This window comes from Anomaloglossus baeobatrachus, chromosome 7 (assembly GCF_048569485.1).
Source record: "Anomaloglossus baeobatrachus isolate aAnoBae1 chromosome 7, aAnoBae1.hap1, whole genome shotgun sequence".
NCBI classification, from domain to species: Eukaryota; Metazoa; Chordata; class Amphibia; order Anura; family Aromobatidae; genus Anomaloglossus; species Anomaloglossus baeobatrachus.
In genome coordinates, this window is record NC_134359.1 from 25,996,032 (window position 1) to 26,017,179 (window position 21,148).

General features: G+C 48.4%; 1 protein-coding gene across 5 annotated transcripts in view; it reads right to left on the bottom strand.

Annotated features, from left to right (window-relative positions):
* Positions 1 to 21,148, bottom strand: part of LRP1B (LDL receptor related protein 1B) — a 2,012,817-nt gene that overhangs the window by 83,972 nt on the left and 1,907,697 nt on the right. For all 5 annotated transcript variants that reach the window (XM_075317168.1, XM_075317164.1, XM_075317167.1 and 2 more), the window contains exons 76-83: positions 14,589 to 14,708; positions 13,840 to 14,081; positions 12,089 to 12,312; positions 11,068 to 11,174; positions 7,556 to 7,672; positions 3,849 to 4,022; positions 1,760 to 1,885; positions 1,194 to 1,358 (exon numbers count right to left, since the gene is read on the bottom strand). In XM_075317168.1, the coding sequence (XP_075173283.1) occupies positions 1,194 to 1,358; positions 1,760 to 1,885; positions 3,849 to 4,022; positions 7,556 to 7,672; positions 11,068 to 11,174; positions 12,089 to 12,312; positions 13,840 to 14,081; positions 14,589 to 14,708 (1,275 nt within the window). The remainder of the gene's footprint in view (positions 1 to 1,193; positions 1,359 to 1,759; positions 1,886 to 3,848; positions 4,023 to 7,555; positions 7,673 to 11,067; positions 11,175 to 12,088; positions 12,313 to 13,839; positions 14,082 to 14,588; positions 14,709 to 21,148) is intronic.

Here is a 21,148-nt window from a genome sequence, read left to right on the forward strand (position 1 = left end):
TGGTGTGGGCAGCTAGGTGTTTAACCCCTTCACGGGTAGGGGGGATGCCCCGGGACTCGGTGATGGTGATGGGGAGGTGCCGTTGGGATGGTAAGGGTCACTTGTGTACTCACTCAGTCCAATAACGCTGACACCGACAACTGTGGTAAACCAAAGTTTTGGGCACCACTGCCGCTGAGGGAGCACGCCTGGATCCCGTGCCTGTTGGTGTTGCCTGTTAGTCTGTGACCTTTGCCCTGGCACTTAGTCTTCTGGTTGGTCCCTTTAGTGTAAAACTAATCGGGTCCCGCTCACCAGTGTGGCTAACTGGGTGAGCTTGCTCTCAGGGTTCACGCTTGGGATTTTCTGGACCGTGTAGTGGGAAAGTCCTATCCCCCTCATTGCCCTAGTACCCCGATTTTGGAGTGGGTGGAGAGTGGATCTTGAAGGCTCCGTTCTCGTTGGGTAAATTGTCAGTTTGCCTGAAGCTACTCCCTGACCTAGGGTCCATGTACCCCGTCGTGCCCTGGTCCAAGCCTGGTGATGGTACAAGGCTGCCGGCTGTCCTCCTCGACAGTTCCGTGTCCCTTTTCACGATCCCCTGCAACCGGGGGTCCAATTTACCAGGCCCGGACCAACATCTGCTCCCTAGTAGCTCCAAGGAGCCCAGCTCCTGACCTCCTCTCTCCTTCACTTCCAACACTACACTGGCCTACTCCTGACACTCCTGACCTCCCCTTAACCAACCCCCCAAGTGGGCGACCCTATTCCACTCAGGCCGTCCACTGGTGTGTCTGGTGGGTGTGGTGCAGAGTGTTCCTAGGATTTTGATTAGCTGGTTTTGGCAACACCATAGGTTAGGAACCTGTAACCAAGGAGGAGGTGGATATTGCACAGAAGGGCAGATTGCAGAATACCCTGTGACGACCTGATAGGCCAGGGCGTCACATTAGTGTTCAGAGTAAAATGTAATTGTCAAAGTTATGCTTGTGTTAATAAATATAATTTTATATATAAATCAAAATAAATGTTATTATTTCTGTCCACCTACTTTTGGACCACCCTGTATATATTGACCTATTAGATCTCTGATATTTTAAACACTGAAGATATCAACTTGTGGGTGAAACAGAAAATTGAAAATTAGCAATTTAACATACCATTTTCTGCAAGTGAAGCTGCGGGGATTCTGCTAGTTATATATATATATTTACCTAAAGCGGATGCCGTGCAAGTTCCTCCGTTCAGGCAGTAATTACTGCAGTGGTTCATTTCGCATCGTTCTCCCGAGAAGCTCGGCCAGCAGTGGCATCTTAGATCGCCTTTCTCATTTATAATGCATCTGCCTCCATTTTCGCAAGTCAGTTTGCATAAGTCGTCTATGGTGTAACCAAAAGAAAACACCAAGTATCAAGCAGTGCGTAACGTATGATAAGGCAAACTGGAGAAAGCAACACATACAATCCAATGAGGAAGAACAACTCTGAACTGTATGGGGCCATAAGGCTGGGAACACACACACTTAAGTTTTTGCTGTTTACTAAAAAGTTTGGTCAAAGTCAAAACAGCTGCCATCGGGGTTGCTCGGTAGATCTTTACTATGATCCACTACTATTTGTATACCTGTGAAGTGCGCTAGGGAAATCACATATACTATTCTCCATGGATTGGACCAAAAATTTCATTTTGCCCTTCTGTCTATTTAGCAAAACTGATACAAGAACCAACAAGACTGCGAGGGATTTAATTACAGATACTAATTAACGCATTGAACCCTAACCTGCATAATTTTGATCTGAGCATGATCCATTGATTAAAACTTTTCCTTCCGGACACCCGCAGGTTGCCCCCGTGGGGTTGAGCAGACAGATGAAGTCACATTTTAAATCCAGACATGGATTCGGCACTGTCAGGAGAGGAAACACACAGTTATTATAAGACATAGATTTCCAGACAAAGTAAACAAATGCTTCAAACTTTTCTGACTTGTAAAGAAGTTTAGGTTCTAATTTCTAATACACTCAACTGGGCATTGCCATGTATTTGACTTTGGGCTTATGTGCTTTCTCCCTTGTATGACGATAGCTAATCATAAACAGGGAGCAAAATACAGTGGAAAAAAATAACACATCTCCATGATATCTTAGAACAGGCTTTCTCCTATGTGAGACATGTAATGACAGACAGTAATATCTCCTCTCTGATTTCAGTGCAGAGCTGTATGCAGTTACAGTGCCAGTAGTAAAGCAGCGATGAGTGCAATTAAACACAGTCAGTATGGGGGGAGGGGATATAGCAGAAGTGAACTTAAATTCATTACAAACCCCTATGTAGATTGATCAAAGTCTCCAGTGGAAAAATTCCAGAATTCATGTCTATGATTTTTAAAAAGTATTTATTACAAATTTTCATTAAAAATAGATCCACAATTCAGGCAATATATAAAGTCAAATAAGGAGTGGTAGCCTCTCGGACAAACCCCTATGTAGCTGCAGCTCTTCTCTCAGTGCTGTCAGTTCTGATAGCTCCCCCTACCCCCACACTGACCGCCATGAGAAGAAAGCTGAAAGATGTTTGTAATCACACTCATTTCTACTTTACACCTGCCAATTGTAAACACACGCAGCTCTGCAGTAAAACCAGTAAGATTGTCTGTCATTCCGGTGAGGCACCACTTATCCTTTTCCCTGCTCGTGCTTAGTGGCTGTCTGCCATTACATGACTCACAGAGGAGAAAGCCTATTCTAAGCTATTGTGGAGGCGTGTTCTTTTTTTCCCGTATCTTTTGGTGCCTTCTTATGATTCTTATGATTGGTCAACATCATACAGGGGACGAAAGCACAGACGAATCTCTCGTAACGTCCTTTTGGGCTTATCATAAGTTATAACTACCTCGGAGAGGAGAAATTTAAAATCTAATATATAAAGCTGAATGTGTGTGTGTGCATGTCCGGGATTGGCATCTGCAATGTCGCAGCTACAGACATAGGGAAACAGACAGACAGGGAAAGAGAGGGAAAGAGACAGACAGGGTAAGAGACAGACAAAGACAGGTAAAGAGACAGACAAAGAGACAGACACAGGGAAAGAGACAGAGGGAAAGAGACGGACAAGGAAAGAGAGGGAAAGAGACAGACAGGGAAAGAGAGGGGAAGAGAGGGAAAGAGACAGAAAGGGAGACAGACAGAGAAAGAGACAGACAGGGAAAGTGACATAGATAGAAAGAAGGGAAATGCAGCCAGGGAAAGAGGCAGACACAGACAGGGAAAGAGGCAGACACAGACAGGGTAAGAAACAGACACAGGGAAACAGACAGACAGGGAAAGAGAGGGGAAGAGACAGACAGGGTAAGAGACAGATAAAGACAGGTAAAGAGACAGACAAAGAGACAGACACAGGGAAAGAGATAGAGGGAAAGAGACAGAAAGGGAAAGAGAGGGAAAAAGACAGACAGGGAAAGAGACAGACAGGGAAAGTGACAGAGATAGATAGACAGGCAGGGAAAGAGATTGAGACAGACGGACAAAGAGACAGAGACAGTCAGAGACAGACAGGGAAAGAGACAGACAGACAAAGAGATAGAGAGAGAGAGACAGAGTATTATACAGAGGGGGAGACAGACATTATAATTACATTTCTATCTATTTGTTTTGTGTTTTTTGTATACATTTTTGTTAATACATTCTATTTTGTTAACAGCAGTTATTAACCCGGTCGAAGCCGGGTAGTACAGCTAGTAAAAAATAAATGTTATCCAGCTCTGCAGCCACTATTCTGTGGTGTGACCAGTGCAATTATGCACATAGCCTGTAAATAGTAACCCTACTCATCAGCGCAGGCTTCTGCTTCCCTGGCATAGCGATACTTACAATAAGGCTGCTTGTAGTGATGAGCGATTAAGACACTTTTTGCTTTTTCCACATTTAAGTTTAGATACTCCATTGTGCCATTCCCAAACTTCTGTATCCTAAATGCTCCATTTTTAAGACCAGCTCCATAGATGAAATCCTCAAATATATCGATTCTGTGAGGGTACATCAGTCCTAAGAGAGAAGAAGAGAAATAATTCAATCGCCGGAGCTGTTTATTAGGAGCATAAAACCCGACGGGGTTCTGACCGGAGTATGATGTATGTGGATGTTTGCTAAAATGTTTTACAACTCGGCTGTCACTCCATTATGTTTTATAACCTCCAGACGGAAAAGCTGCGGCAGATGTTGAGCCCTCCAAGGCCTATACGTCTATATCCTCTTGTGTTTGTAGCACAAAGGTGTATCCATGATATTGTACTTCATTAACAAAATGAATAAAGTTTTAGACAATTTCAGCTTATTTAGGTTAATACATAGGATTTCCCAACAAGAAAGTAGGCATATTATATATTAAATATTACAATTCCCCTGTTTGCGCAGATTTCCTTGGGAAATCCTATTCATAAAGAAAATATTCTCTGCAAAATTAAATTCCAGACACAGAGCATAATAAATATGAGATGTAAAAAAAAAATAAATTAAAAAACAGAGCTCAAGTCTCCGACCCCTATATCCTCACACTTACCGGTCTGGTCCTCGACGAATTCTCTAATCACCACGGTTCATGCTGAAATCCTCATCAGAGCCAAAAGTCCTGGCCAAGTGTGAGAGGCCTGGGAAATAGTGCTTAAGCACGCGAAAGGTCAAACTGTCATGACATCACGATGTGCACCATGGCCTTGCGTGCGCATGCGCAGAACACCTTCGGGACCAATTATAGCCGAAAGTCCTGGGTAAAGATGAGCGAACCTTTGTAGTTTTGGTTCGCTGACCGCAAATGATCCAAACCTCCACGTGTTCGAACCTTGCCCGAGGAGGTACGGAAACACTGATTGGCAGTTTGAGTCTCTTCCCACATGCAGCTAGCCATAAGCAGATCACTTCCGGGGGCGGGTATTTTCAAATTTTTGTTTGGCACACACTACATGTGTTGTTACCCCCAGTGTGAGCCAATCAAACACTGCAAGCGGCTTGCACAGGGCTGAGCACCGAGCGTACCTGAGCACAGCAATGTTCATGCGAGTTAAGTTCACATGTAAACCATTGGAACTCCAAACCCAGAGTTCTGTTTTTTTAAGTTGGTGTTCGGTTCGAAAACTGAACCTCAGGATCACTCATTTCTAGTCCTGGCCGAGAGGCCTGGAGATTTCAGCTCAAGCGATGGCGATTAGAAGTCACGTCAGGGACCAGATTGGTAAAAGTGAATAGCGGAGGAGCCAGAAAGGTAAGTGGTGAGGTGAGCATAATTCACTCATCAATATAAGGCACTCACATACTGTGGATAGGTAATAACTTGCCAAGTTGGGAATAAACCTTTCACTGACGTCAGGAGTTTTGATTAGTAGTTGACAACAAAACGTAAAGGTGATGAGTAGATATGAGTGGACCCATGGAAGTTTGGGTCTGCCAGGTTCCCCCAGACTTTAGATAAAAGTTCAGTTCGGGACTCGGGCTTGACCTGAACTTGATCCTGGAACCTAAACCCCATTGGAAGTCACTAATGGACAGTTCAGCTCTCTGCTCAAATACAGCCGGCCAGAGACTTGACCTGAACTTGATCCCAGAGCCTGAATCCCATTGGTAGTCACTAATTGGGCAGTTTGGCTCTCCACTCAAATACAGCCGGCCAGAAACAGAGCATTTCCAGAGCCAGAGCCAAAAGTCCTGGCCAAGTGTGAAAGGCCTGGGAGAGTTGTAAGAAAGCACACGAAAAGTCAAAGTGTCATGACATTACGACGTGCACCGTGACCTTGAGTGCGCATGTGCAGAACACTTCCGGGCCTAATCATAGCCGAAATTCTTGGACCAGCATGAGAGGTCTGGAGATTTCAGCTCAAGTGATGATTAGGAGACACGGCAACTACCAGATTGATGAATGTGAAGAGCGGAGGAGCCAGAAAGGAAAGCGGGGAGGTGAGCATAATTCACTCATCTGCGTAAAGCACTCATATACTGTGGATAGGTAATAACTTGCCAAGTTGGGAATAACCCTTTCACTGACGTCAGGAGTTTTGATTAGTAGTTGACAACAAAACGTAAAGGTGATGAGTAGATATGAGTGGACCCGTGGAAGTTTGGGTCTGCCAGGTTCCCCCAGACTTTAGATAAAAGTTCAGTTCGGGACTCGGGCTTGACCTGAACTTGATCCTGGAACCTAAACCCCAATGGAAGTCACTAATGGACAGTTCAGCTCTCTGCTCAAATACAGCCGGCCAGAGACTTGACCTGAACTTGATCCCAGAGCCTGAATCCCATTGGTAGTCACTAATTGGGCAGTTTGGCTCTCCACTCAAATACAGCCGGCCAGAAACAGAGCATTTCCAGAGCCAGAGCCAAAAGTCCTGGCCAAGTGTGAAAGGCCTGGAGGAGTTTTAAGTAAGCACACGAAAAGTCAAAGTGTCATGACATTATGACGTGCACCGTGACCTTGAGTGTGCATGTGCAGAACACTTCCGGGCCTAATCATAGCCGAAATTCTTGGACCAGCATGAGAGGTCTGGAGATTTCAGCTCAAGTGATGATTAGGAGACACGGCAACTACCAGATTGATGAATGTGAAGAGCGGAGGAGCCAGAAAGGAAAGCGGGGAGGTGAGCATAATTCACTCATCTGCGTAAAGCACTCATATACTGTGGATAGGTAATAACTTGCCAAGTTGGGAATAACCCTTTCTCCGATGCCAGGAGTTTTGGTTGGTAGCTGACAACAAGGCATAAAGGTGATGAGTAGATATGAGTGGACCCGTGGACGTTTGGGTTTGCAGGGTTCATCCAGACTTTAGATAAAAGTTCAGTTCGGGACTCGGACTTGACCTGACCTTGATCTCGGAGTTTGAACCCCATTGGAAGTCACTAATTGGCTCTCCGCTCAAATACAGCCGGCCAGAAAGAAAGCACTTCCATGGGAAGGAGGGAAAGGTTTTTGTTTTTTTTTTAGTTGATACACACGGCACTTCTGGGGTGGTGCAAAAGTAGGGTCCAAAACTGTCTCAAGTAGATGTAGAAACTTGGCACTCAAGATCAATAGTGGTTTTTATTGAGAAGAACTTGTTGGACTAGTACAAGCACAGATGTTTTGGTCAAAGACCTTCATCAGTGTGCATGCAGAGGGTCCTCAGAAAGTATAGTAGCGCGGCGAATGGCGTAACTGGGTATAATGTGGCGTCCACAGCTGTCTACGTGGTTTGGGTTTTTTTGGACACACTACATTCCAAAACATAGTTTTTACCCATAGTGAGAGCCATTCAGATTTCAAGTGGCTCTCACTGGGCCGAGCATCGAGTGTACCTGAGCATCGAGCGTACCTGAGCACCGAGCATACACAGGCATCCTGATATTTGCTTGAGTGGTTAGCATTCGTAAAGCACCCGAAGTCCAAACTCGGACACTGATTTTTCTTAAGTCCGTATTCGGTACGAACCCCCGAACTTCACAGTTTGGGTTCGCTCATCTCTAGTAGTGAGGTCAATATTTAGCTAATTTGAACATTTTTACTAATGTTGAGTTTACTTGCGGAGAGAGAACTTAAATGCTGAGAGTACTTACCATGCTTACTTCTGACAACCATGGCTAAATCGGAACCATCTAGCCGGATTGTTCCGATGACAGACAGTTCAAAGTCTGCCCAGTAAAGGCGTTGACCGAAATGATCCACAACGAGACCTAAATGAAAAAAGATGGGAATTTAGTTCTGAACTTTTGAAAACTTATTTTTTAAAGATTCTTTGTTTGTATCACATCATTTTTTTAGAACTCAACCAATTTGGGGGAAGGAGAATGAATTCCAGGTCACAGCGGGCTGTTTGCGATCCGTTAAGTTATGCACATTGCTCTACACTTGGCTACATCATCCAGGCTTGTTGAGCAGCAAATTGCATTTGTTTTATTTTTTTTTTGTTCAAAACGAATTTTTCTTTTGATCTGCTGAAAATCCAGTGAACGCCGGGCTCTTAATAATAAAACACAAGCTGTTTGTATTCTCTGAGATTTCTACGACGGCCGGATGCGAAGCTGTGTGCTCAAAAACTTAAAGTCGGCATACGTCCTGATAATGGCTTTATCGGAAACAAATTCTTGTGGATCAACTCGAAGCCTGCTGCGACTTACAGGAAACAAAAAACACTGCGGAAAAGATCAGTATATACCGTAATATATGTATGCAAAGAAGTCACAATTACTAATGTGCTTATCTACATCCGGATCTTTAATCATCGGGCATTTTAAACTTAACCCCATTTCAAAGGGGGACCCCCTCAAAATTGCTCAAAAAGCCCTCTTTAATAAAAGCAACAGTGACCGGTCATCATTGCAGGTCAGTGTACAGAGTTAAAGATCACTGCAAGTCAAGTAATGTAATGTATGTACACAGTGACTCCACCAGCAGAATAGTGAGCGCAGCTCTGGAGGATAATACAGGATGTAACCCAGGATCAGTAATGTAATGTATGTACACAGTGACTCCACCAGCAGAATAGTGAGTGCAGCTCTGGAGTATAATACAGGATGTAACTTAGGATTAGTACAGGATAAGTAATGTAATGTATAAACACAGTGACTGCACCAGCAGAATAGTGAGTGCAGCTCTGGAGCATAATACAGGAGGTAAGTCAGGATCAGTAATGTAATGTGTGTAAACAGAGACCACCAGCAGAATAGTGAGTGCAGCTCTGGAGTATAATATAGGATGTAACTCAGGATCCGTACTGGATCAGTAATGTACTGTATGTACACAGTGATTGCCCCAGCAGAATAGTGAGTGCAGCTCTGGAGTATAATACAGGATGTAACTCAGGATCTGTACTGGATCAGTAATGTAATGTATGTACACAGAGACTGCACCAGCAGAATACTGAGTGCAGCTCTGGAGTATAATACAGGATAAGTAATGTAATGTATGTATGTATAACTTGAAGCTCAAAATCTCAAATGCAAAATGTACAACAGGTCCCTGTAACTTTTACACCCAACGTTTTATACTGTGTCCTCTTATGTGTCAGAGAAACAATTAATCCTTTTACAGAACCACTGCAGCTCTCCGATTTCAGCTCCTAATGTTACTGATAGGAGAAAGTCTTTTTGCGCCTGGTATTAGTGGAATACTATCACTTATTACTGAGTAGTAACACTTGTTTGGACTCTTTCCTCGCTTGGTTGGTAAGTCCTGCGGTTGCTTCGCTCTCCTGTCTGATGCTTTTGTCAGACCAGGTTTTCCTGTGACTTCAGTCAATCAGCCTTCACACTATGAAACCAATAACTGGAAACCACTGACAGCAAGAAAAGGCAATTGTCCTAATTCTAAGCTGTGCTTGATTTCAATTCTGTAAACGGCAGGTGACTACCTGTACTGTCAGTCTGGGGTCTATTTGCACCACGAGGGTCTACAATGCAATAACCATCAGCAGCGGACGTTAATGCACCATTTCCATTTTCTGAAACCCAAGTCTCCAGAACGTATCACAGAGCTCTTCATGTTGTATTTATTTAGTAGAAATGCACGTCCATATACATACGATGAAAAAAAAAATCATTTATAAAGCCGAGACCCACTGCTTTACAAATGGCTCAAATAATTGCTTTATACAAAGGGAAATTTTACATTGGATAAAATGATAGAACTGGAGCTGAGGAAAAAGATTTGCAGGACCCTGGGCAGCAACCATGCCGAAAGGCCATTACCGCTGGAACAGGACCCTGGGCAGCAACCATGCTAGAAGGCCATGACCACTGGAACAGGACCCTGGGAGCAGCCACGCCGGAAGGCCATGACCACTGGAACAGGGCCCTGGGCAGCAGCCACGCCGAAAGGCCATGACCACTGGAACAGGGCCCTGGGCAGCAACCATTCTGGAAGGCCATGACCGCTGGAACAGGACCCTGGGCAGCAGCCACACCGGATGGCCATGACCACTGGAACAGGATTCTGGGCAGCAGCCACACCGGATGGCCATGACCACTGGAACAGGATTCTGGGCAGCAGCCACGCCGGAAGGCCATGACCACTGGAACAGGGCCCTGGGCAGCAGCCACGCCGAAAGGCCATGACCACTGGAACAGGACCCTGGGCAGCAGCCACGCCGAAAGGCCATGACCACTGGAACAGGATTCTGGGCAGCAGCCACACTGGATGGCCATGACCACTGGAACAGGGCCCTGGGCAGCAGCCACGCCGAAAGGCCATGACAGCTGGTACAGGACCCTGGACAGCAGCCACGCCGGAAGGCCATGACAGCTGGAACAGGACCCTGGACATCAGCCACACCGGAAGGTCATGACCGCTGAAACAGGTCCCGGCAGCAGCCCCAACGGAAATCCATTACCGCTGGAACAGGACCCTGGGCAGCAGCCACACCGGATGGCCATGACTGCTGGAACAGGACCCTGGGCAGCAGCCACACCTGAAGGACATGACCGCTGAAACAGGTCCTGGCAGCAGCCCCACCGGAAAGCCAAGACCACTGGAACAGGACCCTGGACAGCAGCCACACCGGATGGCCATGACTGCTGGAACATAACCCTGGGCAGCAGCCATGACTGAAGGCCATTACTGCTAGAACAGGGCCCTGGGTAGCAGCCACACTGGAAGGCCATGATTGCTAGAACAGGGCCCTGGGTAGCAGCCACACTGGATGGCCATAACCACAGGAATAGGACCCTGGGCAGCAGCCACACTGGAAGGCCATGATTGCTAGAACAGGACCCTGGGCAGCAGCCACGCCAGAAGGCCATGACCAGTGGAACAGGACTCTGGACAGCAGCCATGCTGGAAGGCATGACTGCTGGAACAGGACTTTGGGCAGCAGCCTCACTGGAAAGCCATGACTGCTACAGCCGAACCCTGTGAACTTCTTCAAAGCTTCCCTCGCACCTATATGGATTAGTAGGCAAGATGTGATATCATCGATATAGCATGACACATGCATGATAATACACCGGACCTTCTATGTCGAAGAAGTATGGATGCTGGCAGTTAGGAGGATTGAGGGACTACTGATATGGCTGCTGGAAGAGGGTCCTGCAAACAATTTTTGCTCAACTTTACAGAGAATTACTGCAGATACCTGTTGGCCTTTGCAAGTTTTTCTGTATTATAACTCTTCTTAACGTGCCATCCATGGCCGCCTCCTCGATATGTGACCGATCTCCAATGACCGTCCAGTACATCATCCTGGAAAAGGTGGGAAACATAAAATTACACCATGAGATTGGAGGATGAAATGGATGGATGGATGGATGGATGGATGGATGAAATGGATGGATGGATGGATGGAATCAAAGAAATTGTAGCTACAAGTTTTCATGTTTCAAGCTTGAAACCAGCAAATATATACTGTATATCCCAAAAATAGACTGCGCCCTACAGGAGCTTTTAGAGCAAAAAAATATGTATTTTTATTCACCCATTGCCTATTTTGCATGGGGAAAAAAATGGCAGCTTTTTCTTACATAGAGCTTCTGTGGATTGAGGTCTCCTTATTGGAAATAGATAGTGAAAAGGTTTTATAAGAAAGTTAAAGCAGCCGCTGTATTTTTGGAGTACGCTCACACAAGTGGATAGTTTCCAAATTTTAATTTTTGAAAAATCCACAGTGCATCCCCTCATAAATCGGATCCAGATTTTCCCCACCAATGACATGGGTTGAGTTTGCTGGTAATCCGTGACACAAGCTGCAGCAAAATCTGCATGTCAGAAGACAAAATCTGCATGTAACATAGCAAATATGCATGTAACATAGTTGTAGATTTGAGGCGAGTTCCTCGGTGTAGACTTATCCAAAAATGCAAAATGGTTTCTTTATTCTGAGAATTGGTTGAGGTCTTGATGGATAAACATTACTGAGGCATTCACTTCTTAAAATTTGGTGGCACATTGGTGTGATAAACCATCAATTTATAATAAGTAAGGTCCTAACCGATCCATAGAATGAGGGGGCCGCAGCACTTCCCATCTCTGCTTTGCCCACACCACAGTGCCTTGGTTATCTGCCCCCCAATGATTGGCGCTCCCAGTGGCCTGGAGTGACGAAGCTAACCTGCCATATCGGAATGGCTTGGGGTCTTTGATACCTATATACAACTTACCCCTTTTTGGGATTCACAGCAATTGCATAAGGCTCTCCTGCTATGTTGGTGAGGAGTCGTGTACAGTTTTGTCCATTTATTTGCCCGACATTTATGGAATATCTCAGGCTCGCCCAGTGGGTGGTGTAATAACTGAACCAATGCATGCGGGAGTGGTCCGTCCAGTAGATGTTTCCGGCTACCCAGTCCACAGCGATATCCCGGGGTCTTTTAAATTCAGAACACTGAAAGGAAAATCACTAAATTACAATTTCTATTCATTACGCGGAAAGACAATTGAATATTCTTCTAATGCAGTGTGATGGTGGGATATGGGGGGAGGTGTATCATGTTGTGCAGATTCCTATTTTAAGCTTGGTTCACTGTCCATTATTTGTACTGCTTGTGTGTACATTGTATCGTCTGTAGGTAATCCCCCCCCCCCATAGTGCAAGGTTATAGCTTCTTGAAGCACTTCTGTCCCTAGGTGTGGAGGAGAGGGCCTGGAATCCACCTAACCTCTTTGCTTACCTGGGGGATGAGGCAGTCTGTTTGAGAACTTCAAGAGTGAAGCAGGAAGATTGAACCTCTGAGGAAAAAGCTGCAGCTCCCCAAAGAGACCTGGACATTTATCGCTTATTGGATTATATTCATAATTCTGGACTAATTTTACCCTCTGTTTTGTGGATTATGTTATGGACCATTTGATTTGCTTGGAATAAATGCTCTTTGGATTGAACAGCCATCTCTCGCTCTGTTGATTGTGTGATATGGGAGAAGTACCCTGTCACATGCAGTCAATGCAAGGATTTACCAAAAAGGTCTTATTCACACAAACAGTACTTGAGATGAGCAAATGTCTAATAATTCATTCATGTAGATTTGCTTGAATTGGACACCAAAATTGATTCTATCTGAATCAAATCTGTCAAGAAAAGACTTTTATTATGTGGCAAGTTTTTCCAGTCCCCAAAGCATAATATATAAAGGGAAGGGGCTAAAAAATAATATAATATTCGCTCATTTCTATCATTTCATTGGTATTGGACCAGGGAAGATGGGGCATGGATCACTTAGGGGTACTTTGCACGTTAAGACATCGCTAGCATCGGCTAGCGATGTCCAGCACGATAGCACCCGCCCCCGTTGCACATGCGATATCTTGTGATTGCTGCCGTAGCGAACATTATCGCTACGGCACCTTCACACGCACATACCTGGTCGGCGACATCGCGATGACCGCCGAACAATCCCTCCTTCAAGGGGAAGGTGCGTTCGGCATCACCGCGACGTCACTAAGCGGCCGGCCAATAGAAGCGGAGGGGCGGAGATGAGCGGGACATAACATCCCGCCCACCTCCTTCCTTCCTCATTGCAGGTGGACGCAGGTAAGGAGATGTTTGTCGTTCCAGCGGCTTCACACACAGCGATGTGTGATGCTGCTGGAGCGACAAACAACATCGTACCTGCAGCAGGAGCGATATTATGAAAATGAACGACGTGACACAGATCAGTGATTTTTGACTGTTTCATGCTCGTTCATCGTCGCTCCTAGGATTTACACATTGCGATGTCGCTACCGGCGCCGGATGTGCGTCACAACAACCGTCACCCCGACGATATTTCGGTAGCGATGTCGCAACGTGCAAACTACCAATTATACTTAGGCACAATGACGTCTGACCATCAACTTCAGATGACAAATTTTAACCAACGGCTGAAATTTAGATTTACTCTTCCATTACAAATTGACCCTTAAGTATTGAACTTACTATTAAACCACTTCTGGTCTCTTTTCCTCCTCTGCCATGAAACGTATTGTAGAAAATTCCTCCTGGGTTGAATTGTGTGCTCCATATAATCATATTGCCTTGAAGATACATGTCCATTCCGGTGATCCGAGAGTTGTGCGCGATACGAGATATCTGCTGATGATCCGTGCTGTAGCCAAAGGGGTATCTGAAAGCGAGGACCTCAGTGTCATTGGCGACATAGAGTATTTGTTCTTCTGAGTCTGAAATATACCAGATGTCATACTGTAGTTACACAATTAATGACTTTCTTTAGAACTAGATATAAGTCTGCGTACATTGAGAATTCATTCTCGTAATCCATACGTTTTATGTGATGGCATTTTAGACCATCGGATTGAGACAAGAAATTTTCAACTTAGGACTTATCCCTATCGATAAGCCTTGGATTGGTGTAATGAGAAGAGCCAGCGCCCCATAGAAAACTTTTCAATCCGGGCCCCCCCCACCATGCAATGCTGCACGCTCTTCCCCAATGATCACTGCCATACTCTGCAGTTCTATCCATCCTGACAGCACCTGCCCATGCCCATGGTGGGAATATGGTGGGTTTCCTAGCATGCGCCACTGCAGGAAAGCCCACCCGGACTATAAATGTCCCTGGAAAAGGGTGGGCTAATACACAGAGGAGCTATGAACGATTGGGCGCAGATAATACTGTTCCCTGGGAACGTAAAACAGAAGCATTATTTTGAAAAATTATGATTTACCTTTGATCGTGCAACTGCTGCCCCCTTCTATGAAGTTTCTGTCACAGGAACATCGATAGGACCCCTTCAAATTAGTACAATGGTGGGAACAACTTCCAAGGGGTAAGCATTCATTGATATCTATATGGGAATAAAGAAAATATATCATATTGGGGAAACAAGTGAGAACGTATTGTGGAATAGACGACTTGAGGGTAAAACAGGGTCTAAGCATTTCAAGGAAGGCTGGGTGACTCTGCAACCAAATGATGGCTTGTTGCTAAAAATGTCTGCTGGGGTTTAAAACAAGAGGTTAAGACTTAAATCCCAAAAAGTAACACTGCACATCACTCTGAAAACACCATCCCCACCGGTACAATATTATCGTACTCCTGATGAAGAGGTTCAACTGCGAAACGCGTAGTGAATAAACCACATGGTCAAATCCCATAGAACGTCCCCTAGATTTCTTGAGTCCATCAGCAGTGCAGACTACTACTTTTTTTGCACCATCTGTGACATCGTTTCTCACAGGTTATGAACTTATTCAGGCAGCTAGATGTCTACAAGCGGATCATGACCACAGAAAGTGGAACCAAGTTCTCTACTTTGTCAACAGAGAAGATATAACCTTTTTAGACCATGACTGTAAAAGTCTGGATCCATGTGGTTTCAAAAGAACCCAAGCACTGACCCCGGGGCCTGGAGTTCTTAGGTAACTCCAGGTAACCATCTGGATCCAACCACCCGGGTAATACAAAAAAAAACCCAAGAATAAAGCAAGCACTTCATACTTACCAGTATCTGTGTGGCTGTACACTGCTTCTGGGGCTGCTCATTATCTTCATGCATATGCACTTCTTCCCCCGCCCACTGGCAGTCCACGCGTCTCTGATTGGTTGCAGTCAATAAGCGTCCCCACCCTGGGTGACCTCGTGTCTGACTGCTTTCAATCATACACACTGTCTGCCTCTATACTGTCTGTCTCTATATTGGTGTAAAAATAAATAAACAAAATAATTGGTGTACGATCCCCTCATATTATGATACCCAGCACAGATAAAGTAAAAAAAAATAAACACAAACACCAAAAAAATCCTTTATTTCAAATAAAATACAAAAAAACCCCCATCCTCTTCTCCCCTTTATTAACTACCAAAACATCCAGGTCCCACGTAATCCACACGAGGTGCATATGTATGAAGATAATGAGCGGCCCCAGAAGTAGAGTGAGAGGCCCCGGAAGCAGTGTACAGCTCCGCGGAGACCAGTAAGTATGAAGAGCTTGCTGCAATCTCCCTATCCCTTCTACCACCATTTTTAAGCGCCTGATTCAGGTGCCTATAGACTTATATGGGGACCGGTGTCCGGCCAGATAACCGGGATCAATAGATGGATTTTTTTTAAACCTGGTTGGATCCACCGATCCCTTGTATCTGCGGGCCCGCCCATCACTAATCATAGATGATTCATTTTGTGAGGTAAAACATTTCCTTACCTGTTATTAAAAATATTTTACCTCAAAGAAAGAATTCTTGTAAATTGCATGCTGTAATGTTTGTATACTTTTTTTTACTTCTGACACGCCTGCACGTGGGGCAGTCATTACTGGGCCATTCCTTGTCTGGGGGGAGGGATGTCGCGGCGGCAAGGCCCGATTCCGTGACCCCGGCGGTGTCGTTATAAAAAGGGGATATTTACAAGGGATGATGATAGTTATTCATAATGCCACCTGTGGTACTCAGTCAGGGATAGCCGACGCTGCGGGATGGGACCTCTGGAGCAGATGGTGACGCAGCAGAGTTGGAATGGCTCTCCACAGGTAGAGCTGGGCCCCAGGGCTGATGGGAGTTGTAGTCAGTGACGGTGGGGGGTGCAGAGCCGGAGGTGCAGGCGAATAACGGAGAGACACAGGGATGCAGTCTCAAGGTTTTTACTTACTCTAGCAGGTTCCAAGATAACACGACTAGTCATTGACTACTTTTGGAGTGTTGAGTTCCAGTGTGATGGGCTCCAGTCGATCCCGGGTAGTTCGGAGGTCAAGACCGGTGCATTTTCCTTATGTTCCTTCCCTGTTTGTCTTCCTGCGCTAACTTCTCGCCCACTTGTCCCGTGCCTATGTGACGCCCTGGGCAAGCCAGGGGTCACAGGTCACAACATCACATGCACCCCACATTCCCTGCAGGAACACCAAGGCTAACCCAAAATCCTTGTTGCCTTCCTCCAGGGGCTGATGTCCACACCAGGGGGTGGGCCAGGCGGTTGGCTCCGCCCACCGAGGAGTACACAGCCCTGGAGGCGGGAAGAACCAGGCGGAACAGAGAACAGTTAGGAAGTGAAGTGGTAGTGGACCAAAGGAGAGGAGCTTGTAAGAGGAGTAAAGAAGTGAAAAGGAACAGTTAAGCAAGCCTGAAGTTGGTCCGGGTGTGTGCCCCGGACTGTGACAGCAAGGTCAGTAGACGGCGGTGATAGTCTGCAGGGGGACTGCTTGGAGGTTGCTGGAAGGACCGCGGATGGGTGGTGACCCGGCGGTACTGGAGCAGTATACGAAGAACAGTCAGCACCAGGGCAGGGGCCTTTCGGATCCCGGCAAGGCTAGGAGTCGCCATAATTTGCTAAATCCGTCAGTGAAGGGGACCTCTGTCTCCTAACAACCAAGTCCCGATTGAAGGCAACAGCCCGACCGTGAAGGGGAGACACCGCCACCACCAGGGCACCAGTTTCCCAGGGCCAGCGCCTGCGGGCAAAGTAGGGCTCCTTCGGCCCAGATTGAAGCCGAGGAGTGGGTAACCGGTGGGGACCCATCGCTACCAAGAGACTTTACATAGGTGCAGGGAAGAGACCGTCACCGCTAACTGCAGGGAACCGCAGCACCGTAACCGTCCGAGGGACCCGTCCAACCAGCCGTTTGTTTACCAAGAACTGTGTCGTGTTTACTGGCTGTGTGAGTACCTCCGTGCCGTGCGGCACAGCGCTGCCCCTGCGCCCCTGCAACTCCACAGGCCCCATACCCGCCTGTCCACCATACCAACCCCATCACTGGGCCCCGGGATCACCAAAACCCCTACCCACGGAGGGGCAAATCAACAACTGGCTGCTCCATACCATCACTCCCGGGCTCCCCAGACAGAGCAGCGGTGGTGTCCACTTAATCACCACAACCGTGGGTGGCGTCACGGACAATAGACTATCCCAAAACCCAATCCCCTTTCACTCACGGGGGAGGAGCGCCGCTCGAGTCCCCGGGATCCGGCCCATCGCTCGAGCCACCGAGCAGCAGCAGGCCGCAGCAGCCGCGGCAGCCGGACCCGAGCAGAGGGAGAGCGCGGCGTCCCCTCCTCCGCCTGCGACAACTTGGCGTCACGAACAGGATCTTACCGCTCTGCCGTTGGGTAGAGGTGCGCCTTGTGACCGCCGGAGGTATCCGGCCGGAAAATTTCAGAAGTCGCCATCTTTGGCGCGAAAAGTTCCCGCTCGAGCGTCTTCTCGAGTAGCAGAGGCGCGAAGGCCAAAACCCCGCCCCGATAGAGGAGGGGCTGGAAAGAGGCTAAGGGAGACGGAATGGCGGCTGGCCGCATGTAGCCGCGGCTATAAAAGCAGGGACGCCAGGACTCTGCAGCAATACTGGGTTCCTGGAAGGCACGATTGCCAAGATGTACAACCCAACTCCCAACGAGGAAGCCCCCGCGCCCGGCACGGCGACGTGGTTGAGGGACCGGACCGTCCCGCTGAGTAACCGTCTGCAGGCCCACATGCAACTCCTCCTGGAGGAGTGGGAGACCGACATGGCGGATGTGGTGGCTGCTATGCGGAGACGCGAGGTGGAAGAGGATTTGGAGGAGCGGGTAAGAGACCCACGCCCCTGTATTCCCGAGGGATCGGCCATTGAAGCTGAGGGGCCCGGCCTGCCTCCGCTCACCCTGCCTCTCGCCCCGCTACCCGCGTTAGCTGCTGCCGCCCCGCCACTAGGCCCGCTACCTGCCCAACTGGTAGCGATACCCTGCCAATCCACCCCGGCGGACCAACCGGCTGCAGACACTCAGGACGTTCCCGAATCGTTCCCGGGGGAACCGCTGGAATCGCGGCCCTGTAATGAAAATGTGCCCGAAGCCCCGGCAGTGATGGTGCCAGACTCCGAGCCCGGGACCGTGGCATGGATGAAAGCCCGGGTGATTCAATTCCACCAACGTCATCAGGATCAGATCTTCAGGATGATGGAGCAGTGGACCAACGAGGTGGAGATGCTGATTGCAACTGCCCCGATGTACGGAGGGGGAACAGATGTAGCAGAACCGACTGGTGACCCACGTCCCTATGTCCTACCAGGACCGGCCGCTGCGGCTGAGGGGCCCGGCCCAGTCTCGACCTATGCATCATCCTTGCCGTTACTTCTGGGACGCCTCAGTGTAAACTCGCCTGACCTGCTGCCCCGTGCTGCTGCAGAGGGATCTGATGTGATGGATGCTGGAGGCCAGGAGGCTGCAGCAGCTGGCGGTAACCCGCCTGGCGCAGGAACAAGAGATGATGACTCCGGCCCCAGCCCCGGGTCCGCTGCTGAGTTTGAAGAGGCAAGTGAGCGTTCCCGCTATGTAGGAGACCCCGTGGTTTTCCATACCCCGCGTACCGGTGGAAATGGGTACCGGGTACCCCTGTCACAGCAGGCATGTCAGTGCATGTTTGATATGCTGGTGGCGGAGGACGGGTCCGCCTCAGCAGAAGAATCTGAGTAGGGCAGCGGAGCATCGTTGCACCGTCCCCGTTGGGACCACCAGTGTGTTTGTTTGAAAGTTTTTGTGAGAATGAAGAATTGATTACCGTGAAAGTCACCTGATTGTCAACCGTGATTTGAAACCGGCCGTTGCCGGCACCGTTGTCCCCGTGGGGACCGTTTGAAAAGTTTTGCATAGGAACTCCTATGGACAAGCCCGTGAACTTGCAGGGCAACCACAGACGTTAGTGGCTTGTAACTAAGTTGTGTTACCGTTACCGTTTCCGCATTTACCGCCTCCGTAGAGGCAGGTTGGAGGGAGGGCCCACAGCAGAGCAGGCTGTGGCCCAGCCACCACAGGAACTGGTGGCTACCCTCTGGAGGGGAAGGACAGATCCCGCTCGGGTAACTTGTGCTGGACTGGGGTCAAGGGGTGCTGCCTGGGTTTTAGGGGCAGCATCAGGGCCAGGTTACTTGGGTGGGAGAGAGCGGAGACCGTAACCGTTAACCGTTTTAATGTTTGCAATGTTTAAGAACTGAACCTCCCGCTGTGGGATGATGCCATAAATTGTATATATGTTACCGTTTTTTCTATTTTACAGAAAAACAAAAGGAAAATAAAACCGGTGTTGGACGGGCAGCCCGAGGACAGTCTGCGTTTTGCTAAGGGGGAATGTGACGCCCTGGGCAAGCCAGGGGTCACAGGTCACAACATCACATGCACCCCACATTCCCTGCAGGAACACCAAGGCTAACCCAAAATCCTTGTTGCCTTCCTCCAGGGGCTGATGTCCACACCAGGGGGTGGGCCAGGCGGTTGGCTCCGCCCACCGAGGAGTACACAGCCCTGGAGGCGGGAAGAACCAGGCGGAACAGAGAACAGTTAGGAAGTGAAGTGGTAGTGGACCAAAGGAGAGGAGCTTGTAAGAGGAGTAAAGAAGTGAAAAGGAACAGTTAAGCAAGCCTGAAGTTGGTCCGGGTGTGTGCCCCGGACTGTGACAGCAAGGTCAGCAGACGGCGGTGATAGTCTGCAGGGGGACTGCTTGGAGGTTGCTGGAAGGACCGCGGATGGGTGGTGACCCGGCGGTACTGGAGCAGTATACGAAGAACAGTCAGCACCAGGGCAGGGGCCTTTCGGATCCCGGCAAGGCTAGGAGTCGCCATAATTTGCTAAATCCGTCAGTGAAGGGGACCTCTGTCTCCTAACAACCAAGTCCCGATTGAAGGCAACAGCCCGACCGTGAAGGGGAGACACAGCCACCGCCAGGGCACCAGTTTCCCAGGGCCAGCGGGCAAAGTAGGGCTCCTTCGGCCCAGATTGAAGCCGAGGAGTGGGTAACCGGTGGGGACCCATCGCTACCAAGAGACTTTACATAGGTGCAGGGAAGAGACCGTCACCGCTAACTGCAGGGAACCGCAGCACCGTAACCGTCCGAGGGACTCGTCCAACCAGCCGTTTGTTTACCAAGAACTGTGTCGTGTTTACTGGCTGAGTGAGTACCTCCGTGCCGTGCGGCACAGCGCTGCCCCTGCGCCCCTGCACCTCCACAGGCCCCATACCCGCCTGTCCACCATACCAACCCCATCACTGGGCCCCGGGATCACCAAAACCCCTACCCACGGAGGGGCAAATCAACAACTGGCTGCTCCGTACCATCACTCCCGGGCTCCCCAGACAGAGCAGCGGTGGTGTCCACTTAATCACCACAACCGTGGGTGGCGTCACGGACAATAGACTATCCCAAAACCCAATCCCCTTTCACTCACGGGCGAGGAGCGCCGCTCGAGTCCCCGGGATCCGGCCCATCGCTCGAGCCACCGAGCAGCAGCAGGCCGCAGCAGCCGCGGCAGCCGGACCCGAGCAGAGGGAGAG